This window comes from Lepisosteus oculatus, chromosome 3 (genome assembly GCF_040954835.1).
Source record: "Lepisosteus oculatus isolate fLepOcu1 chromosome 3, fLepOcu1.hap2, whole genome shotgun sequence".
NCBI lineage: Eukaryota > Metazoa > Chordata > Actinopteri > Semionotiformes > Lepisosteidae > Lepisosteus > Lepisosteus oculatus.
The window spans coordinates 7,421,607-7,439,072 of record NC_090698.1 but is presented as its reverse complement, the minus strand read 5'-3'; the positions used below and the strand labels follow the sequence as shown (position 1 = coordinate 7,439,072).

Below are 17,466 nucleotides of genomic sequence, written 5' to 3'. Positions count from 1 at the left end.
TTCAGCCTTCCAGACATTTTATTACGATTACAAAATATTTCAGAAGTCGAAAGATTCGCAGCACATTCTCAGCATCACACAGTGACCTCTTATAATATTATCATATATTATTTTCCAATAATAATGTCCCACAATGATTTCCTACAGGAGAACTTGATCAATGATACAAGGTGAGAAAATAATATGAAAATCTGGTGTTCTTCACATCAGGTCTTTACAGGGCAGAATTAGCTAATTTCGCAGTTTCTTTAATTGAGCCTATTCAGCTTTTCCCAGGTCAGCAGCAACAGGCTGTGAGCCTCCAGGACCGATTCCGAAAACCATCATTTTACAGGTGCATAGTGAGTGGTGCAATAGCACTGCGAACAGTGAGGCTAGTAGGGGCAGGGTAGTAGTACTGCATTCCTGATGGGTTTTGAAGAGCTACACAATACTTGATTGATTCTTCCTCAGTACTTCTATTGCAAGGAGCATTTTCAGAAGAACAGCCAGTATTTGTCCCCCTCTCAGCCCATTTCTGTTGACGACATAATTGTACAGCAACAGCACCCTCTTCAGGGCACATCATGTCAGTACCAGTCATCCCAAGGCTCCACCCTTGTGTTTCTGGAATCAGTGCAAACTCAAGTACTCTCTTCTAACAACTGAACAACTTTAACAGCTGGACACCACAGACCCCAAAGTGCCCTTTCTTAAAGGTCAAAGGTGACGAGCCACTGTGCCTCTGTGTGGGAGAGGAGGAAGTGGTCTGTGTGCGAACGAGTGCACGCGCGCACACACACACGTGACACTTCACAACATGTTGTGACTTCCCCTGAAACAGAACAGATCAATGCCTGCGAGGGCCTGTCTGCCGGCTCACCTCCTGCAAGGTGGCTCAGCTTAACCAGGCGGGGGGCGTACAGCCAGCAACAGGAAGGGCGAAATTCATTGTGAACCCTGAAATTTCGGGGGTGCTGGTGTGAAACACGTGTCGGTTTTATTTGAGAAACAAGGCATTTAGAAGACGTGAATTAATTACAGCGAGGAAAACAAAAATGTGACACAGAGCCCCTCCTGGATTCGGCCTGGCTGCTCTGAGAAGTGTCCCGGGTGTACGGCCTGGTGAGTCTTTCCTGCTGTGACCTCTGCAGACAATCTGTCTTTCTGCGACGGCAGATTCAACTGCAACCCCACTAGCAAGTGATGAAGCCCTGTACCCCTTGCTGTTCGACTCCAGCTCACACAGTGCCCAGTGGGGCCATCTGGAGGCGGTCTGTCCCAAAGGAGAAGCCCCTTCCCCCTGCCTGGAGCAGACAGACGCAGTTACAGCTGGGGTCTCTCCTGCGGCTACGAGCGACAGACAGGGAGGGTCTCGATCACCCTGAAAGCAGGCCGAGATGCCGAGGGCGAAACCAAGAACGCTTCGACTTAAATATCTGGAGGCTAGGCACCGTGATGCACAAAGCAAGAGGACTACCAAACAGTGTACCCACCTCTTCAAATAAGGAATAAAAAATACACCCCCCCCCAAACATGTTTAGGTGCTGTGCATGAAGTTTCGCCTTGGCGCAGTTAGGATTTGGGGATTAAAACATCACGGGGAAAAAAAGGAGCCAGAAAAGTCCACTGTGGTTTTAAAGCCCAGTAAGTGAGAAAGAGAGTTGGGTGAAAAGTGCAGGGATTCTCCTTTTAGGGAAGGGGGGGGGTGGGGGAGGTATACATGTAAACGTCATCACCCCCCTAAGCCTCCACTGCTCTGCAAATGCAGACTATCATCATGACAATGCACCCCCCCACCATGAACAGCCCCAGGAAGATGTAGACCAGCGTGGTGGTCCAGAAGGCGAAGAGGTACAGCGTCTTGTTGCAGAAGTCGGGCTCTCCTCTCGTGTAATTGGGCTGGTAGATGGAATAGATCCAGACGTTGCCTGCGGGCCAGAAGGATAAACATCTCAGGCACCACCCCCACTCGAGCAGCTCGCAGTCAGGTCCCTGCTTGATCTCGCAGCCCGGCTAGCTGGCACCAGGGCTAGACCGTCGCAGGTTCCCATAACTACTACACAAATACGCCTCTGAAGGAGCTGTTTGCACAGTTTGCCATACTTCTTGAAGGACTCGTTTTGGTGGTTATTTCTATCGTAGCTAGGCCCTCTCGTTAGTATCTAAATGACATTCCAAGGTGCAAGGCAACGAGTCACTTCCTTATCTCACCGGGCACGTTAGCTTCTTCGACACAGATCACGATACGATTGCCGTGAAAATCTAGGCAGCAGGTCCTTTTATACCCGGACTGAGATTGATAGCCATGGTGATCAAACCTCAGAATGAGGAAGAACCCTCCCTCTCTCCCTCCCTCCCCTCCACACCCTGGCACGCGGCCCCACCTGCGATGAACCAGCAGAACAGGAAAAGAGACGTCAGGGAGTTCCAGGTGGTGCACAGGCTGCTCAGCATGCTGCTGCTGCCCCCCTCCTCCTCCTCCTTGGCGCAGGGCAGGCAGGACAGCAGACTGAGGACAACGGAGAAGACCCCCGTCACCAGCAGGTAGATGGGGATGTAGCGCTGGCTGGGGCAGTCGTGCAGGTACAGGGTGCCTGAGACACAGCCAGGACAGGAGACGAGGAGTGAGGGAGATGCACAGAGACAGCAGGACCCCCAGGGAGGCCATTAGACTGAGGGGCAGAGAGACAGTGAGGCAGGGAGGACAGAGATCCAGAGACTCTGAGGTCAGAGAATCAGAGGTGAAGGGAGGCAGTGAGGCTGGGAGGACAGAGATCCAGAGACTCAGGTCAGAGAATCAGAGGTGAAGGGAGGCAGTGAGGCTGGGAGGACAGAGATCCAGAGACTCAGGTCAGAGAATCAGAGGTGAAGGGAGGCAGTGAGGCTGGGAGGACAGAGATCCAGAGACTCAGGTCAGAGAATCAGAGGTGAAGGGAGGCAGGGAGGACAGAGATCCAGAGACTCAGGTCAGAGAATCAGAGGTGAAGGGAGGCAGGGAGGACAGAGACTCAGGTCAGAGAATCAGAGGTGAAAGGAGGCAGGGAGGCAGTGTGAAGCAGTGAGACAGTGTAAGAGGGAGCATATTGTATACCAACCCATACACCGTGCTCTCTTACCTATGACGATCTGCGCAATGGGCAATGCAATCATGATAATCTTGGAGATCACTGAAGAACAGAGAAAACACCACCAGTATGAAAAGTTAGGAAACACTAGCCCAAAGAGATATGTTTTCAATGTCTTTTGAAGAGTGAGATTAAAAAGGCATATTGCTTCAGGTAGTGAGTTTCCATAGTTTATTTGCATTTCTAGCTTATGAGCGGAATTTACTAAACAGATCAGTGTATTAGTTTGGCAAGTTCTTTGCTTTTGAATTGCATGCAAATTTCCTCCAAGGAAGAGAGTACAGAGGGGAAGCACATTATTGATGTATGTTGCCCTGAAACCCATCAGCCAATGAAAACCGGCTGAACACTAATGTTTCCTCCCTACTCCACCCTGTTAATGCACTATTAACGAAGAAGCTCTTATGCTTCTATACTGTACCAACATGGATTCAAGGGGAGCTGCAGTTCCATTTTCTCAGACCTTTTATTAAATCTCAGTAATAAAATAAATTAATTGACATTATAGAATTTTTTTTAACAGATTTCAAGTTAAGCACAAAATCGTTAACTTTGTGAAAGTACTGCAAGTCACCATGTTGTCACAAACTTGCATTGGAGTTCCCACAAATTGTGATGTAATGCGGCCCTTCCTGCTCACTAGTCACTGTAATGACTGATATAATGGGATGTGAGACGTTTCACCGCAGAAACGTTCCAACCTGAGTAAGCAGTATTTGGTGAGAAAATTGTCTTCAAGTTGAAAGCCATCTTTCCATTGGATTAAAAGAGAATGGCTTACAAACCTGCTTGTATGCACTGTAATAAGCCTGTATCACATCACCAAAGGTTTTGTTGCCTTGTTCTGAATCGTTGAACATGGCGCTGAACACACCTGGAAAATTTAGTCTATTTAGTGAAATAAATTGGAGGTCTTACAAGTTACTGTGTCCATTTTACATTCAGTTCCCCTTTAAGCAGTTGCCCCAGCAGATCAGCGCCCCTGACATATACATCAGGCTCCCACATGGCTGACTTACTGTACAAGGCAGTGCAGGCGATTTCAGATCCAGTGATACAGTGCAAAGAGTCGATCACCTGAAAACCACAGCAACAGATGGCGGAGGACAGAAGCGTACCTAGGACTGGGGTGCTGACCCGAGGCGGTCTGGGGACTTGTCGGAGCAGATTCCCCCGTTCCTCCATCTTGATTGGTGGTCAGAGCCCTGCGGAAGGCGACAGTGAGTCAACAGCAGCCCGGAGACAAAGAGGGGAGCCACTAATGCAGTCCTTCAATTCAGTTACAAAGGAAATCGGGGGCTTTTTCCCCACCCATGCAATTTGGGAATTGTATTTTGCGTCTCTTTCACCTCAGGAGTGCACCACCTCTCCGGGATACTGCACAGAGCACGTGCCCACAGACTGATTACCGACCAAAAGAGAACAGTCCTGATCATTTAGAAGTAGCATCACAAGGTACACCGAAGTGAAACCAGGGCAGATGCTAAGGTAGAGGCAGAACATACTCTTCAAGTTTCCATTACAAAGCAATTTCTGTACAGGCAACAAAAAACACTTCTAAGCTTCTAAGAATTTTAGCCTATTCTCACTGCTGAGCTTTTAGGTTTCCAAGGGTTTTTTTTTTCCCCAATGGACAAGATTCTGGCTGTCCAGAGTTTTTGCAGAGGTGCAAGCAGGAAATGAGACCTTAAGGTTTCCAGTACTGCCAAGAAACCCAATTCTGCTCATATATAGAGCAAGGGCTCCGACCACATCTCAGACTGGCCGTCCAAAAACAAGCAAGCCGCCTGGTTTTGAGAAACGGAGCACGGAGTCCTTTCACAGGATCAGCCCCCTGCTCTGGGGCCGGTGCTCGTGTCTGAACAGACTTTTTTTTTTAACACGCGCCCAGTGCAGGAAGTTCAAAACCACCTCTCAGAGCTCTTCCCCAGCTTGAAAGTTTTTTTTCTTCTTCTTTCTGTCGGAGTGTCACAAGACATTCTTCAAATTGCAGAACAACGGCAATTTCAGGTTTCACGATTTCCACCCGCCGTTCTGCTGCAAGGCAAGCGTGGGGGGAGGGCGGGTATTTGGGAGCTCAATTTGAAGCGTTAACTTTGACATCCGTCCTAATGTCATTAAGGCCAGTGCCCGTGAAACACACTGCTCTGCAGCTCGATGTGCAGGAAGAGGACTCCTCCTTCCCTAGCAGAATCGTGATCTTCCTCATGTGACACGCCAAGGGTGTCGAGTTAGAACGGAATAACACTTTACCCCACTGAAATAAACAGCAAGCGTCTGCAGGGGGACGTGTCAACACAGCAGAGGTACAAAATGAGAACAGAGCGATCAATTTACTCCAGACTTTCATCCCACAGCAAACATGCTAATCTTAAGGTTGACCTGAACTGCCATATAATATAGCTGTAATAAAGTCGAAAGCACGATTGTTTTAGAGGCAATACTATGCACCCAGGGGAGGAAAATGTTCCAAACCACACAATCTATTTCTGTTAAAATTGCTGACCAACATTTTAGTTCACACGATGCTTTTTCTTCACGGGGGTTTGAGATCAACCCCCACACAGTGGCATTGGTAGAAACAAACACACAAACTGTGTGGTGCTCTGACAGGAAAGCAGACCCCATGCACAGTCCAGACTTTTTGCATCACGCTGAGCCCGGTCGACAGCTGCCTGGATTTGAAAGGTGCAAAGCAGAGCAGAGCCAGTCAGTTCTGAAGACGGAGCAGGATTCTGGGCTTGGAATGGGCCAGGCTGGAGCCTTCACGCACAGCCCTGGCTCTCGGCAGTATCCCTGGTGAGTAACTGGGAAGCAGGAGGCAGCCAAGGAAGTGGGCGGCAAGATCTTTCCAACAGCGATCGACCCTCGTCTTCCCCAGCTCCATCCAACGCTGTATCGACCCGGCTGAACGGCACCGGCTCCAGGCTCCAGAGGTCGTCCCCAGCGGCAGCCAGCGGCGCAGCGTGTAAACCAGGACCCGGGCCGGGCCGGGCCGGCGTCACACTCGAAGACGTCTGGTAATAACCCGGGGTCACCTCGCCCGCGACGCCGCAGGGTAGGTCAGCCCTTGAGTGAGTTACCCACGAGCACCTCAGGCTGGCTGTGATCAGGAAGCGGGGACGGCCCGGCCGCGAAATCAGCTGGCGCGTTTGAAACGGAGCCGATCCGCCGGCAGCCGAGCCCGGAGTTATTTGCATTCAGCATCGGCCTTATCAGGGATTGACAATGGGGCCGATGTGTGCAGCGCAGACCTGACTGACACGGGGCTCTGCAAACGCAGGGGCGGCCAGCTCTGGTCCCAAACCCGCCCAGCAGGTCTGTCCGGTCACCCCTAGCTCACTTCCAGCAGTGCGATCACGGAGAGTGATCGGGGATCCCCCCCATCCTGGACCTGGGGACCCCTGCTGGCTTAGTTTCACCCCAGTCCCGGAACCGGGAAAGACAGGCTTCCTAACTCCTTGTAAGGAACTTCATTTGAAGTCTCTAGTTGGTTTCCTTCCTCAGACACGGCTGTCTTCTTCACTTGTGCCTTTACTGGAGGGACATCGCAACTCCAACCCCGGGGTAGAGACGATCTTGCCAAGGATGTAGCCCAGCGACCTGTGGGCTCAGCGCAGCGATCGTGGGATTCAGGAGCTCTGCTGCGGGGAACCTCCACTGTGGGAGGACTTCAGATCAGCTGCAGGGCAAGGACCGAGCATTCAGCGTCTTTACACAGAGAGTGGCTGGAGTCTGCAGCAAAGCCCCCCTGCTCCTCGAGCAGACTCCAGCGAGGTCCTTTGAGAAAAAAGGGCTTGGTGGGACTCCATCTTGTAAGACACCAAAAAACCAACAAGGGCCACATACACAACTCTTCAACACCCAACCTACTCTGTATTATATCTGATACGATGACTCTTGTCGGGCTTGAAATCTTCGTCCTTATCGGCTTCATCATAGTTGACTGCTAGCGGCATGAAAACTGTGAGGTCTGCGAGGAGGCGAAGCCTCCGAACTGCTTCCGTCTGTACAGGATTGATGATCGCAGAGAAAGTAAAACAGACTCGATTTTCAAAACGGATTTTCAATGTCGGGTTTATTTAATTTACTGGCGTGCGACCGCCGGGTTATGTACGTGCAACGTTCAATTGGAAATCCATCTTTCGTTTGTTTTCGTTTCGCAACGGGCTGATTCGAGGAGTCGGCGTCTGTGCAAAAACAGAGCGCCTGGACTTTGAATCCATTACCGAATAGCGCTGTCGCTTTGGTAGGTAAAAACCAAAGTGGTCTGCACTTAGTCGTCATTATTGCCTGAGCTTGTTTGTTATTCCTTTCGGACCCGCCCGGACAGCCCAACACCGACTAGGAACTCTGCTCAGCCGCTGAGACCGAGGGCCCCGAACTTTAACGCGTTTCTGACCGCAAACTGTTCAAACTGCAGTATTACTATATGTTATTATAATGCAAGCCAACTCCTACCAGACACCAGTGTTATTTTTTTTTAGTTTATGTATAAAAAGTAATAACATCCTTTTCTACGGTATTTATTATTGTTAGGTCCATTATTTTGTTATCCGAAACATGCCAAAATAACGCCAGTATTGACAACAAAACGCGGGCTTATACAAACGAACTCGGGCTGTTTTTCCCAGGGGGGGTTATCACACAGAATCACCCCCCGATATACAAGCTCGTCTGTCTCTGTTTGTTTTTTTCTTTTGGCGAAGGGTTAGCAAGTTTCTTACCTGTCGCTTGCTTCCACAGAGGGTGACGCCAGGCGGACACGAAGAGAGAAAGTGAAATTACACCGCTAGTGGGGCTTGACGTCCGCGGCTGCAGTCGGAGAAACTCTTCCCCAGTGTTCGAGGTTGAAGCTCAGCCCCGGCCGAGTCAGCGCCCGGCCTTTGACTCAGCAGAGAAGGAGGAGACAGTCGAGAGAAGAGCGTGTAACCGCCTGTCCAACCCTTTTCCTCCTTCCCTGCCTGTGCGTGAGAGCAACAGGGCTGCCCCCTGTGTACACCAGAAGCCTTGCAAACTACAGAGGAGCCGCGTCCAACTCACAGTGATCTTCAGTTATTCTAGGCAAAGAATCTCAGCGGCGTGTGTGAGCAGCTGCTTTCCTTCGTCTTATTTTCCCAGAGTGTGGAGGTCTCTCTCCTCCTGGGGCTTTCTGTGCTCCTGGCAGCCCAGCAGACCCGTGCTGCCTCAGGTCTGGCCCAGAAGACTGCTGCTCTCTGCTGACTCTGGTTTCTCTGCCCTTTCTGTCCATGGCCTGTGTTTTCATCAGCTGTTTCCCCTTGTGTGTTCTCATCAGCTGTTTCAGACAGCTGTGGGAGAGAGTCCAGCCCTTTGTAGTGTGGGTGCGCGTGTGAGTCACTGTGTTTGTGAAGACAAAGTCCGACAGTCCTACCAAAGACCACAATTCCCGGGACCACAGTGAGGAGGTTCTCACATGGCAAATCACATTTCTCTTCACAAGTCAACAGCAGCTTCTTTTAAATCCTCTAAAATCCAGTGGGCAGTTTAATTTTGACAGAACAGAGAACAGGAGGGCAGCAGGAGAGGTCAGGGAGAGTAGGGAGCTCCTCTTGAGTCTAGAGTCTGGCTGCATTCTGGACTGTGAGTGCTTGTGGTCAGATGAGTGTCTGTGACAAGAGAATGTGTGTGTATTTGACAATGGCAAAGCATGGCTTTGTGTATCCACACATCAGAATGTGTGTCCTTAATTTGTGAGGCTGCGTGCCTGCACATTTTGTGTCAGTGTGTGCATCTATCAGTGTGAGGCTATGTTGAAGTGAACATATGAGTTGTTTGCAGTGTGTGTGTGTGTGTGTGTGGACTCCAGGGTGTGTGTGCACAGCTTTCTGTACTGCAGGATGTGGCACTATGTTTGTGCAGAGTGGTGTAACACTTCTTATCACACAGCTGGATCTGGACAGACTCTAGAAAGGTTGATAAAGCTGTTGCAGTGCTGCTACTTGTAGTTTCACAACTGCCCTTGTGCTACCTGACCTGGCCTGGTATCTGTATCTCTAATGGCTCTTGTGCTGCTACGCTGGTGTGAATTAGACTGGTGTTAGTGCTGCTACAGCTCCCGCTGTCCCTGCCACTTCTACTAGTGATGAACACCATCTGCAAAGCCATCAGGCTCATGTTACATTAGATATTACAGAAGTGGCTTTTTATATACAGGTAAATAAATGACAAGCGTGCTGAAACTGAAATTTAATTTAATAAAACTAAACAACAGATTTCATGCTGTTTTTATTGAAAAAGCAAACTAAGCTGTAAAGACTAGGATGATAACATAGTATTACACTAGGAAGCACCAGAGCTCACCTAGCTGACAGTGTGCAAGGGCACAATTTCTGATTGTTCAACATATGGAGCTGTGGACAGTGGAGCTTCAGCAAGCTGTCACTGTGCACACTGGGCCATTGGGAAGAGGTGGAAGAGCTGTGTGTATGAAGGACACAGAGGAAAGGGGTTTTCACTCGATGAATGCTGTAAAAAACGACCCTAAACATAATAATGATGCTGGCCCACAGGTCCAAACAAACCACAGCAACCCCACTGCGAACGTCACAGCAGTGATCCCACTGGTGAATTCGAAGAGGGTCTTGTTGCAATATTCCAGACTGCTCTCCAGGTAACTTGGCTCCAAGGTCATGATGGACTTTATCCCTGGGAGTGACAAAAATGGGAGGAAATGACTCCAGAAGGAAGTTAACATGCAGCAGGAGATTTGTCAACTGGCTGTGTTTGACCCAGAGCCTTCAGCAGAACATTCCTTCATAGACCACTGTGAATCAGTGTGAGTGATATGTTAAAGCCACACCTGTCCAGAACGTGCTTCTTCAAGCACAGCAGGGTATGTAGATGCCCGTGACTGTAGACACCCTACAGCAACCCACTGTATTGATCAGCCCCCCTCCTGTATGAGCCCTGCCAGCGGGGATACCAGCTGTGATCCTGTCCTTCCTCTCAAGGCATTGTGATACCTCTCAATAACCAGTAATGCCAGTGATTCAGAGAGGGAGCCAGTTTGCCCCCAATTCACTCACATGCTCTTGTTCATATTGTTGCTCTTGAGCAGTGCTGGGCAATTACAACTGCTTGCACCCTACACTGTAATTAAGGTTCAAAGACCATTAGGTCCAACTCTAATTCAAACAGTTCAAACTGGGTTTTGAAAAGCCTCTTCCAAGAATGCATCATTAACGTCAACACTGTTTCCACTGTGCATCTGTAATCTTGATTTCATGCTAAAGCCCCTTATTCAGAGTGAGGGAGCCCTGGAGAGGGCCAATGAGCTGAATCTTTTCTTTAACAGATTCGATACAGGGTCCACTGTCCATTCACCTCACAGGCCTTCACCCCAGACACCCTCTTCATGTCCTCAGTCACCCCATCATGTGATCCCTCCTACTCCTACTCCATCTTCCCCTGCCCTCCTCGGCCTATCCATCACAGCTGACCAGGTCAGAAGGGAGTTGAGGAGACTCCATGCAGGGAAGGCAGCGGGTCCTGACGGTGTCAGCTCCAGGGTGCTAAAGATCTGTGCGGACCAACTGGGTTCAGTGCTGCAGTACATCTTCAACCTCAGCCTGAGATTAGAAAAGGTTCCGATGCTCTGGAAGACATCTTGCCTGGTGCCAGTACCCAAAAAGGGGCACCCTAAAGTCTTGAATGACTACAGACCAGTGGCACTGACATCACACCTAATGAAAACTCTGGAAAGGCTTGTACTGGACCACCTCAGAACCCTGGTGAGTACAGCACTGGACCCCCTGCAGTTCGCTTACCGGTCACACTTGGGAGTGGAGGATGCAGTCATCTATCTGCTAAACAGAGCTAACTCTCACCTGGAGAAGACAGGGAGCATTGTGAGAGTTATGTTCTTTGACTTCTCCAGTGCCTTTAACAGCATCCATCCACCTTTACTGAGAGATAAGCTAAGGGCGGCGCAGGTGGACACTCCCCTGCTGTCCTGGATTATAAACTATCTGACCTGCAGGCCACAGTATGTACGGCTACAGAGCCGTGTGTCCGAACAGGTTGTTAGCAGTACTGGGGCTCCACAGGGGACTGTCCTTGCTCCATTCCTGTTCACCTTTTACACCTCTGACTTCAGGTACAACTCTGAGACATGTCACCTGCAGAAATTTTCAGATGACTCTTCAATTGTGGGGTGTATTAGAGAGGGGAGGGAGGAGGAATATAGGAGCATGATTACCAACTTTGTGGAGTGGTGACATCTTAACCATCTCCAGATTAACACCAGCAAGACCAAAGAAATTATCTTCGACTTTCAAAAGAATAAGTCTCAGCTGAACCCTGTTTCCATCCAGGGTGAGGACATAGAGGGCGTACATTCCTACAAGTACTTAGGGATACACCTGGATGATAAGCTGGAGTGGTCTGGTAACACTGACAAGTACAAGAAAGGTCAGAGCCAACTCTGTTTTCTTAGGAGGCTCAGGTCCTTTGGTGTGTGTGGAACACTGCTACACATTTTTTATGAATCAGTGGTGGCGGCAGCCATCTTCTACGCTGTGGTGTGCTCGGCCAGCAGCATCATGACAAAAGATGCAAATAGGCTCAATAAACTTATCAAGAAGGCTGGCACTGTGTTGGGGATGAGCCTTGACCCCATGGAGTCGGTGGCCGAGAGGAGAATGCTGACCAAGCTCACAGCCATCATGAACAACACCTCTCATCCACTTCATGGGACTGTTACTGGGCAGCGGAGCACCTTTAGCAACAGACTGCTCCAGCTTCAGTGTTCAAGGGAACGTTTCCGCAGGTCTTTCCTCCCGGCGGCTGTCAGGGTGTATAACACTGCCCTAGGCAAGGACTGTTAGCCCTTCATTTGCTAGTCTACGGACAGCATGTTTGCTCCATTGTACTTTTTGGACAATCAGTCTGTATAAACCTATGCACATTTTGCATATACTATATTGTTTTTACATTGACTATGATCATCACATTTTGCACACACCTATGTATTTATTTTGTTGTCTTTTGTTTTATAACTATTCTGATGTCTGTTTTTGCTTGTCTAGGGCTGGACTGCTGTAACACATGAATTTCCCTACGGGGTTAATAAAGTATTATCTATCTATCTGTCTATCTATTAGTCCCATTAACTGATCTGCCAGCGTGAGAAGGCATGGTATTTTGCAAGAACGATACAGCGATTGTATGCGCTAACCCAGAGGTTCTCAGTAAACCCTCAGTTCCCCTTGCCAGCCCTGCACAGCCACCGTACCTGCGCTGCTCCAGCAGAACAGGAAAGTGCACAGCAGTTTCACTGCCGCCACGCCCAGCCATTGCGCCCTTTCCCCAGTCAGCTGGGCGGCGATGAGGAGAGGGCCCAGCAACAGGCTGAACACTCCCATCACCAGCAGGTAAACGGGAACAAAGGGTTTGAAGGGACAGTCCTTCAGATACAAGGCGCCTGTGGACAGAAAAACACAGGCGACGACACAGTGAGAGAGGTAGAGGCGGTCAGGGAGACACGGACGCACTGATGCAGAGAGTCAGAGAGACTAGCCCAGAGTGAGGCTACAGTGAGGAAGCGAGAGAGACAAGAAAACAGGAGGGAAGAGACTGGCCAACCTATTCCATTTCCTTGAAGAAGACTGCGGAAGTCTGCACGCATGCAAGTCCTTGAACAGAGCAGACCGCACGGGCGCTTGAAACAAGAATCCCAAACCCTGCAACTTTATTGTCAAGGGCATCCCGGAAGACTACACCACAATCCACAGCGAGTGTGAAACTAATAGGAAGTGCACTGTAAATAGAGGGCTCTTCATACAAAGAACAGCAGAGGTCTAGAACAAGCTACCCAACCAATTGCCTAGAAAACAGCTGGAAAACAGCTTTTATCATTAAGCTGTTAGCAACCAGATACACAGTAAATGAGGAGTCCAATGGACTCTTTTGTTAGCGTGGTTTCTTGAGTTCCTGGGAGAGTGTACTTACCTATGGCGATCTCAGCGATGGGTAGCACACAGAGAGTGATGATGACCATTGCTGGTGGAATGATAAAGAGAGGAGAGAGGTCACAGCCTGAATGAGGGAAGTAAGAAGACCAGAGAATTGCCTGCTGAGGTATTGCCATTCAATGAGCTGGAGTGGACTCTAATTCACTGGTTCTGACTGGGAGAGAACTGATTCATTGGTTCTGCCTGGGAGAGCTGATGTTCTAAAAACCAATGCATCGTCACCCAGTGAGCCAGGAAAAGTTTTGTCATTTTTTGGTCCTATTTTGCAGCACTGCCACTTGGTGGCAACAAGGCTGCATTGCAGTTTCGCTGTAGAATGGGTCGTGTTCAGGATTAGTTTCAAGAGTACAGTATATTGCAGTTTAGGTACCTCGGAACAAAAGATATAGTAAGGTCAGTAGAAGCAGACAGCAGCATTGAAGAAAATCTATCACTCCTGTATTTCCCCTGTCATTCTGGTTAGGGTTTCTCTCAGATGTTTCCTCCGTCCCCACATCCACCTGTAGAGGACTGCTCTGTTCGCCCATTGGTGTATTCAGACTCCTGCAGAGAGGGGAGAGAGTCAAAAGCAGAAAAGGAGCAGGACTTGATTCAGCCTTTGAAAAACTCTGTGTTTTAACTGCATGTTTCACAATAATAGGAAAACAAACCATAAATTCTTTTAATTTTGATACACTTACATTTAGCCAAGACAGGTAAGAACAGATATGAGTACTGTGCTGCATGAAAGCCGATATTCCTCCTTGACCTTCTGTCTCGGTCCGTCCAGGTGGCTTCTGCAGGCTTACTGGCAGGGCTGGCCCCGGACATAGGCAAACTAGGCATCAATTAATCCTCATTATTCAATCTCCTCTTCCCTCACTATTTAAACCCTCCGTTCACTCCCAGTCCTCACTGGGATTTAGGAATCTCTCCGCCTCCTGAGCCTGCCTTGCCCTCAGACCTCTGACCACCCACACAAAGAACCATCTGGCGTTGGTCATCTCGACTACCCTTTTGGATTTGTTTGCCTCGCTGATCTCTCAGCCCGGATTAGACCTCTAGCCTGGAACTAGGGCTCCGAGGCCCTGAGGCCGCCAGGGGGCCCCCTCAATAATTACTTACACTTAAATAGCTCTTTTCTGGACACTTCACTCAAAGGGCTTTACAGGTAATGGGGATCCCCTCCACCACCAGTGTGCAGCCCCACCTGGATGATGTGACGGCAGCCATAGTACGCCAGAACGCTCCCCACACATCTGCTCTCAGTGGGGAGGAGAACAGAGTGATGAAGCCAGTTCAGAGATGGGGATAATTAGGAGGCCATGATTGGTAAGGCCAGGGGGAAATTTGGCCAGGAGGCTGGGGTTACACCCCTACTCTTTTCGAGAAGCACCCTGGGATTTTTAATGACCACAGAGAGTCAAGATCTCAGTTTTATGTCTCATCCAAAGGATGGCACCTTTTTTACAGCCTAGTGTCCCCCTCACTATACTGGGGCATAAGGCCCCACACAGACCGCAGGGTGAGCGCCCCCTTCTGGCCCCACTAACACCACTTCAAGCAGCAACCTTAGTTTTTCTCAGGAGGTCTCTCATCCAGGTACTGGCCAGGCTCACACCTGCTGAGCTTCAGTAGGGCTGCCAGCTGGGAGCTGCAGGGTGATATGGCTGCTGGCCATGTGGAACACAAAATTTTTTACCCAAATGTTCAAATGTGAGTGAGAAATTCACTACAGCGCCTCTTGGGGTTGCTGCTGTGGATCATCCTAAAATTGTGAAAGCAAACACGTGGTGCAAGGACTGTTCAGCAATTATGCGCAATCAGCATTAAAACACATTAAGTTCATTAATGGGGGTATGTGATGGCTGCAGGAGCAGAGAGGAGCTTTTCAGAGCTCCTTCTCAAGGTGATTAAAACACTCCTTGAAGTCAGAGCGTCTCAGTGGAGTGGCCAGCATGTGCATCAATCTCGCAGTGGGTCAACAACTATCATATGAAGACATAATTTGTGATTTTGCCTCCCGAAATCTAGGCGAATTGATATATAGAAGTTATTTTTATAAGACGTTCCCATCGGCTCAGCCTTCCTGATCTCACCTCTCTTGGTATTTAGTGCACTTACTTTTTACTTAATGATTGTATTTATTTCTACAGTTCCTTTCTACAAAGGTTTCAATGCATTAATAAGTGTTTTGATATCATTTTAAAGTAATAGATACTCTGTTTAGCATTATCATCCCCCAAGGCCAGCCTGCAAGCACCCACAAGGCTACCTGGGGTCACTGTGTCACCAGGAGCCAAAAGAGCCCTGGACAACTAATCCCACCCTACATTTGGTGGAAGTCAGCCAACTGTGCTCTGCTGTCGGGAATATCTTGGTCACAGTCGGCTAGTGACCCAAGCTCAAACCTGCAATCACACGTCTCAGATTTCAAGTAAGAGCCTTTACCAGCTGAGCGACCTGTTGACCCTAGCCTGGGCTGAATGTTTAGCACACAGAGAGAGAGGTGTGATGACACTGAGGTCTAATTTCTATGAATCAGAGATCTAACATCTAATGTGGAATGGAAGCATCCAAAATCACCACTGATGGAGAAGTTCAAGTCTGAACGTGGGGTAGGAGGACGTCACCGAGGACCTTTTGGTTTTGAAGGCAATGGAGCCAGGAAGGAATCTGCACCCTCATGGCTGTGATGTCAGCACACAGAATTCTTCCCCACAGCAATATGAAAGCTCATAGAAGAAAGGAACATATGTAATTTGATGCCGGAGCCATTGACAGCAATACAACAGCTATGGGCTGGATTTAAAACCAGGAAAATGCAGGGTATAAAAATGGACTCATGTCTTTTTAAAATAAGGTATGACAGGAATCCTGACGTCAAAGTCCTTGAAGCAAATTCCACAAAAAACAGGTCAAACCTGGGGTTTGTTTAAGTTGGGGTGATTCCAGGAGGGGTCACCCGAGAGACAGTTTCGGTTCAGTCCCTGGATCGTTCAAGAATTCGACCTGGGGCAGGCTGGGCAAGGCCACACCAGAATTGTCCACTGGCCAGATCATGTGATTGTGTTCTCAAGTCCTAAAACCAAAGCAAGGTAGAGGAGCTAATGGAGCACAGCTCTGCTGGGAAAACAGAACCTAACCAGTTTGGACTCTTTCTTAGGCACTGCACTGTGAATTCCCAAAAAATAGTTTTTGTGGCATTTGCTTCTGGGCTGGTGATGATGCGTACTACTTCCCTCACACCTGAAGAAGGCTCCAAAATGTTGTGTTTTCTTTCTTCTCTTTTCATTATGGAATAAACCTATTTACCTGTTCCTGCAGCCTACACATGCTGACGCAGCTACCCACCTGAACTACATCAGCCTACTACTGGCAGCCTGTCTGATAGCAGCTGGGAATCTAAAGAATGAACAGGAGCTGAGAAACCCAAACCTTCCCTCCACCACCAACTTTAAACTGCACCAGTAATGAAACAGAAAAGCGCAGCAGCTCTGACAGCTGGAGCCTCCTGAACTGGAATGCCCCAAGCCTCAACATCTCGCTGCTCAATGCCGGGAACTGGGCTCCCTCTGTGCAAGCACTGTGTGTGGGACCAGCCCAGGCTTCTGGGGATTTTTCACAGCCAGGTCCTGCATAGAAACACCTGCGAATTGGTGGGTAGGGGATTTTAGAAAACAGATCCGTCAGGTGATAGCACTGAAACATTCTACACGGATCACGACAACTGAGTTTCGCGGCAGGCAAGAAAAAATGCAAAACACTGCATTAGGTCACCTGCACGGCCGCCTGACTCTAGGGGGTCCAGTTCTGGAAGCCAGCTGCCTTAACAATGTGTCTGGGAGAGTGGAGAGCGGAGGGACACCAGAGCCTCTGCAGGGCAGAGCGAGGAGGTAGACCCCAGCTCCCTTCAAGAGAGACAAGTCACTGAGCCCTGGCTGGAGTGGTTGATTTTTCAAGAATAAGAATAGGACTAAGACTAAGTGCTTACACTTATATAGCCCTTTTCTGGACACTCCACTCAAAGTGAGGACTCCCCTCCACCGCCACCAGTGTGCAGAACCACCTGGATGATGTGACGGCAGCCAAAGTGCGCCAGTATGCTTCCCACATACCAGCTCTCAGTGAGGAGGAGAGTGGAGCGATGAAGGCAATTCAGAATTAACCAATTAACAATTAACCACTCGTTGCTATCCTGCATGACTCTGGACGACGGCGGGGAGGAGGGCATGAAACTCCACACTCCCAGAGCTAAACTCAGGTCCTCAGGACTGCAAGTCTGACGACTCCTCATTTGGAAACTGAAGACCTTCAGCATTGATGAACAGTGCTCAGTCTCTAACAGACCCAGACTCAAACGAAAACCCAACAAACTGCCTATCTTA

At 49.1% G+C, this 17,466-nt stretch overlaps 1 protein-coding gene across 9 annotated transcripts in view; it reads right to left on the bottom strand.

The window, feature by feature from the left end:
* The window catches only part of LOC107076615 (transmembrane protein 272), a 21,035-nt gene continuing 3,569 nt past the window's right edge, over positions 1-17,466 (bottom strand). For 4 of the 9 annotated variants that reach the window (XM_069186558.1, XM_015340747.2, XM_015340748.2 and 1 more), the window contains 4 exons: positions 13,470-13,642; positions 13,077-13,127; positions 12,361-12,549; positions 9,303-9,773 (listed from right to left, as the gene is read on the bottom strand). In XM_069186558.1, the coding sequence (XP_069042659.1) occupies positions 9,580-9,773; positions 12,361-12,549; positions 13,077-13,127; positions 13,470-13,626 (591 nt within the window). In that variant the 5' untranslated portion in view covers positions 13,627-13,642 and the 3' untranslated portion in view covers positions 9,303-9,579. The other 5 variants (XM_015340750.2, XM_069186557.1, XM_015340746.2 and 2 more) reach the window with 5 other exon arrangements.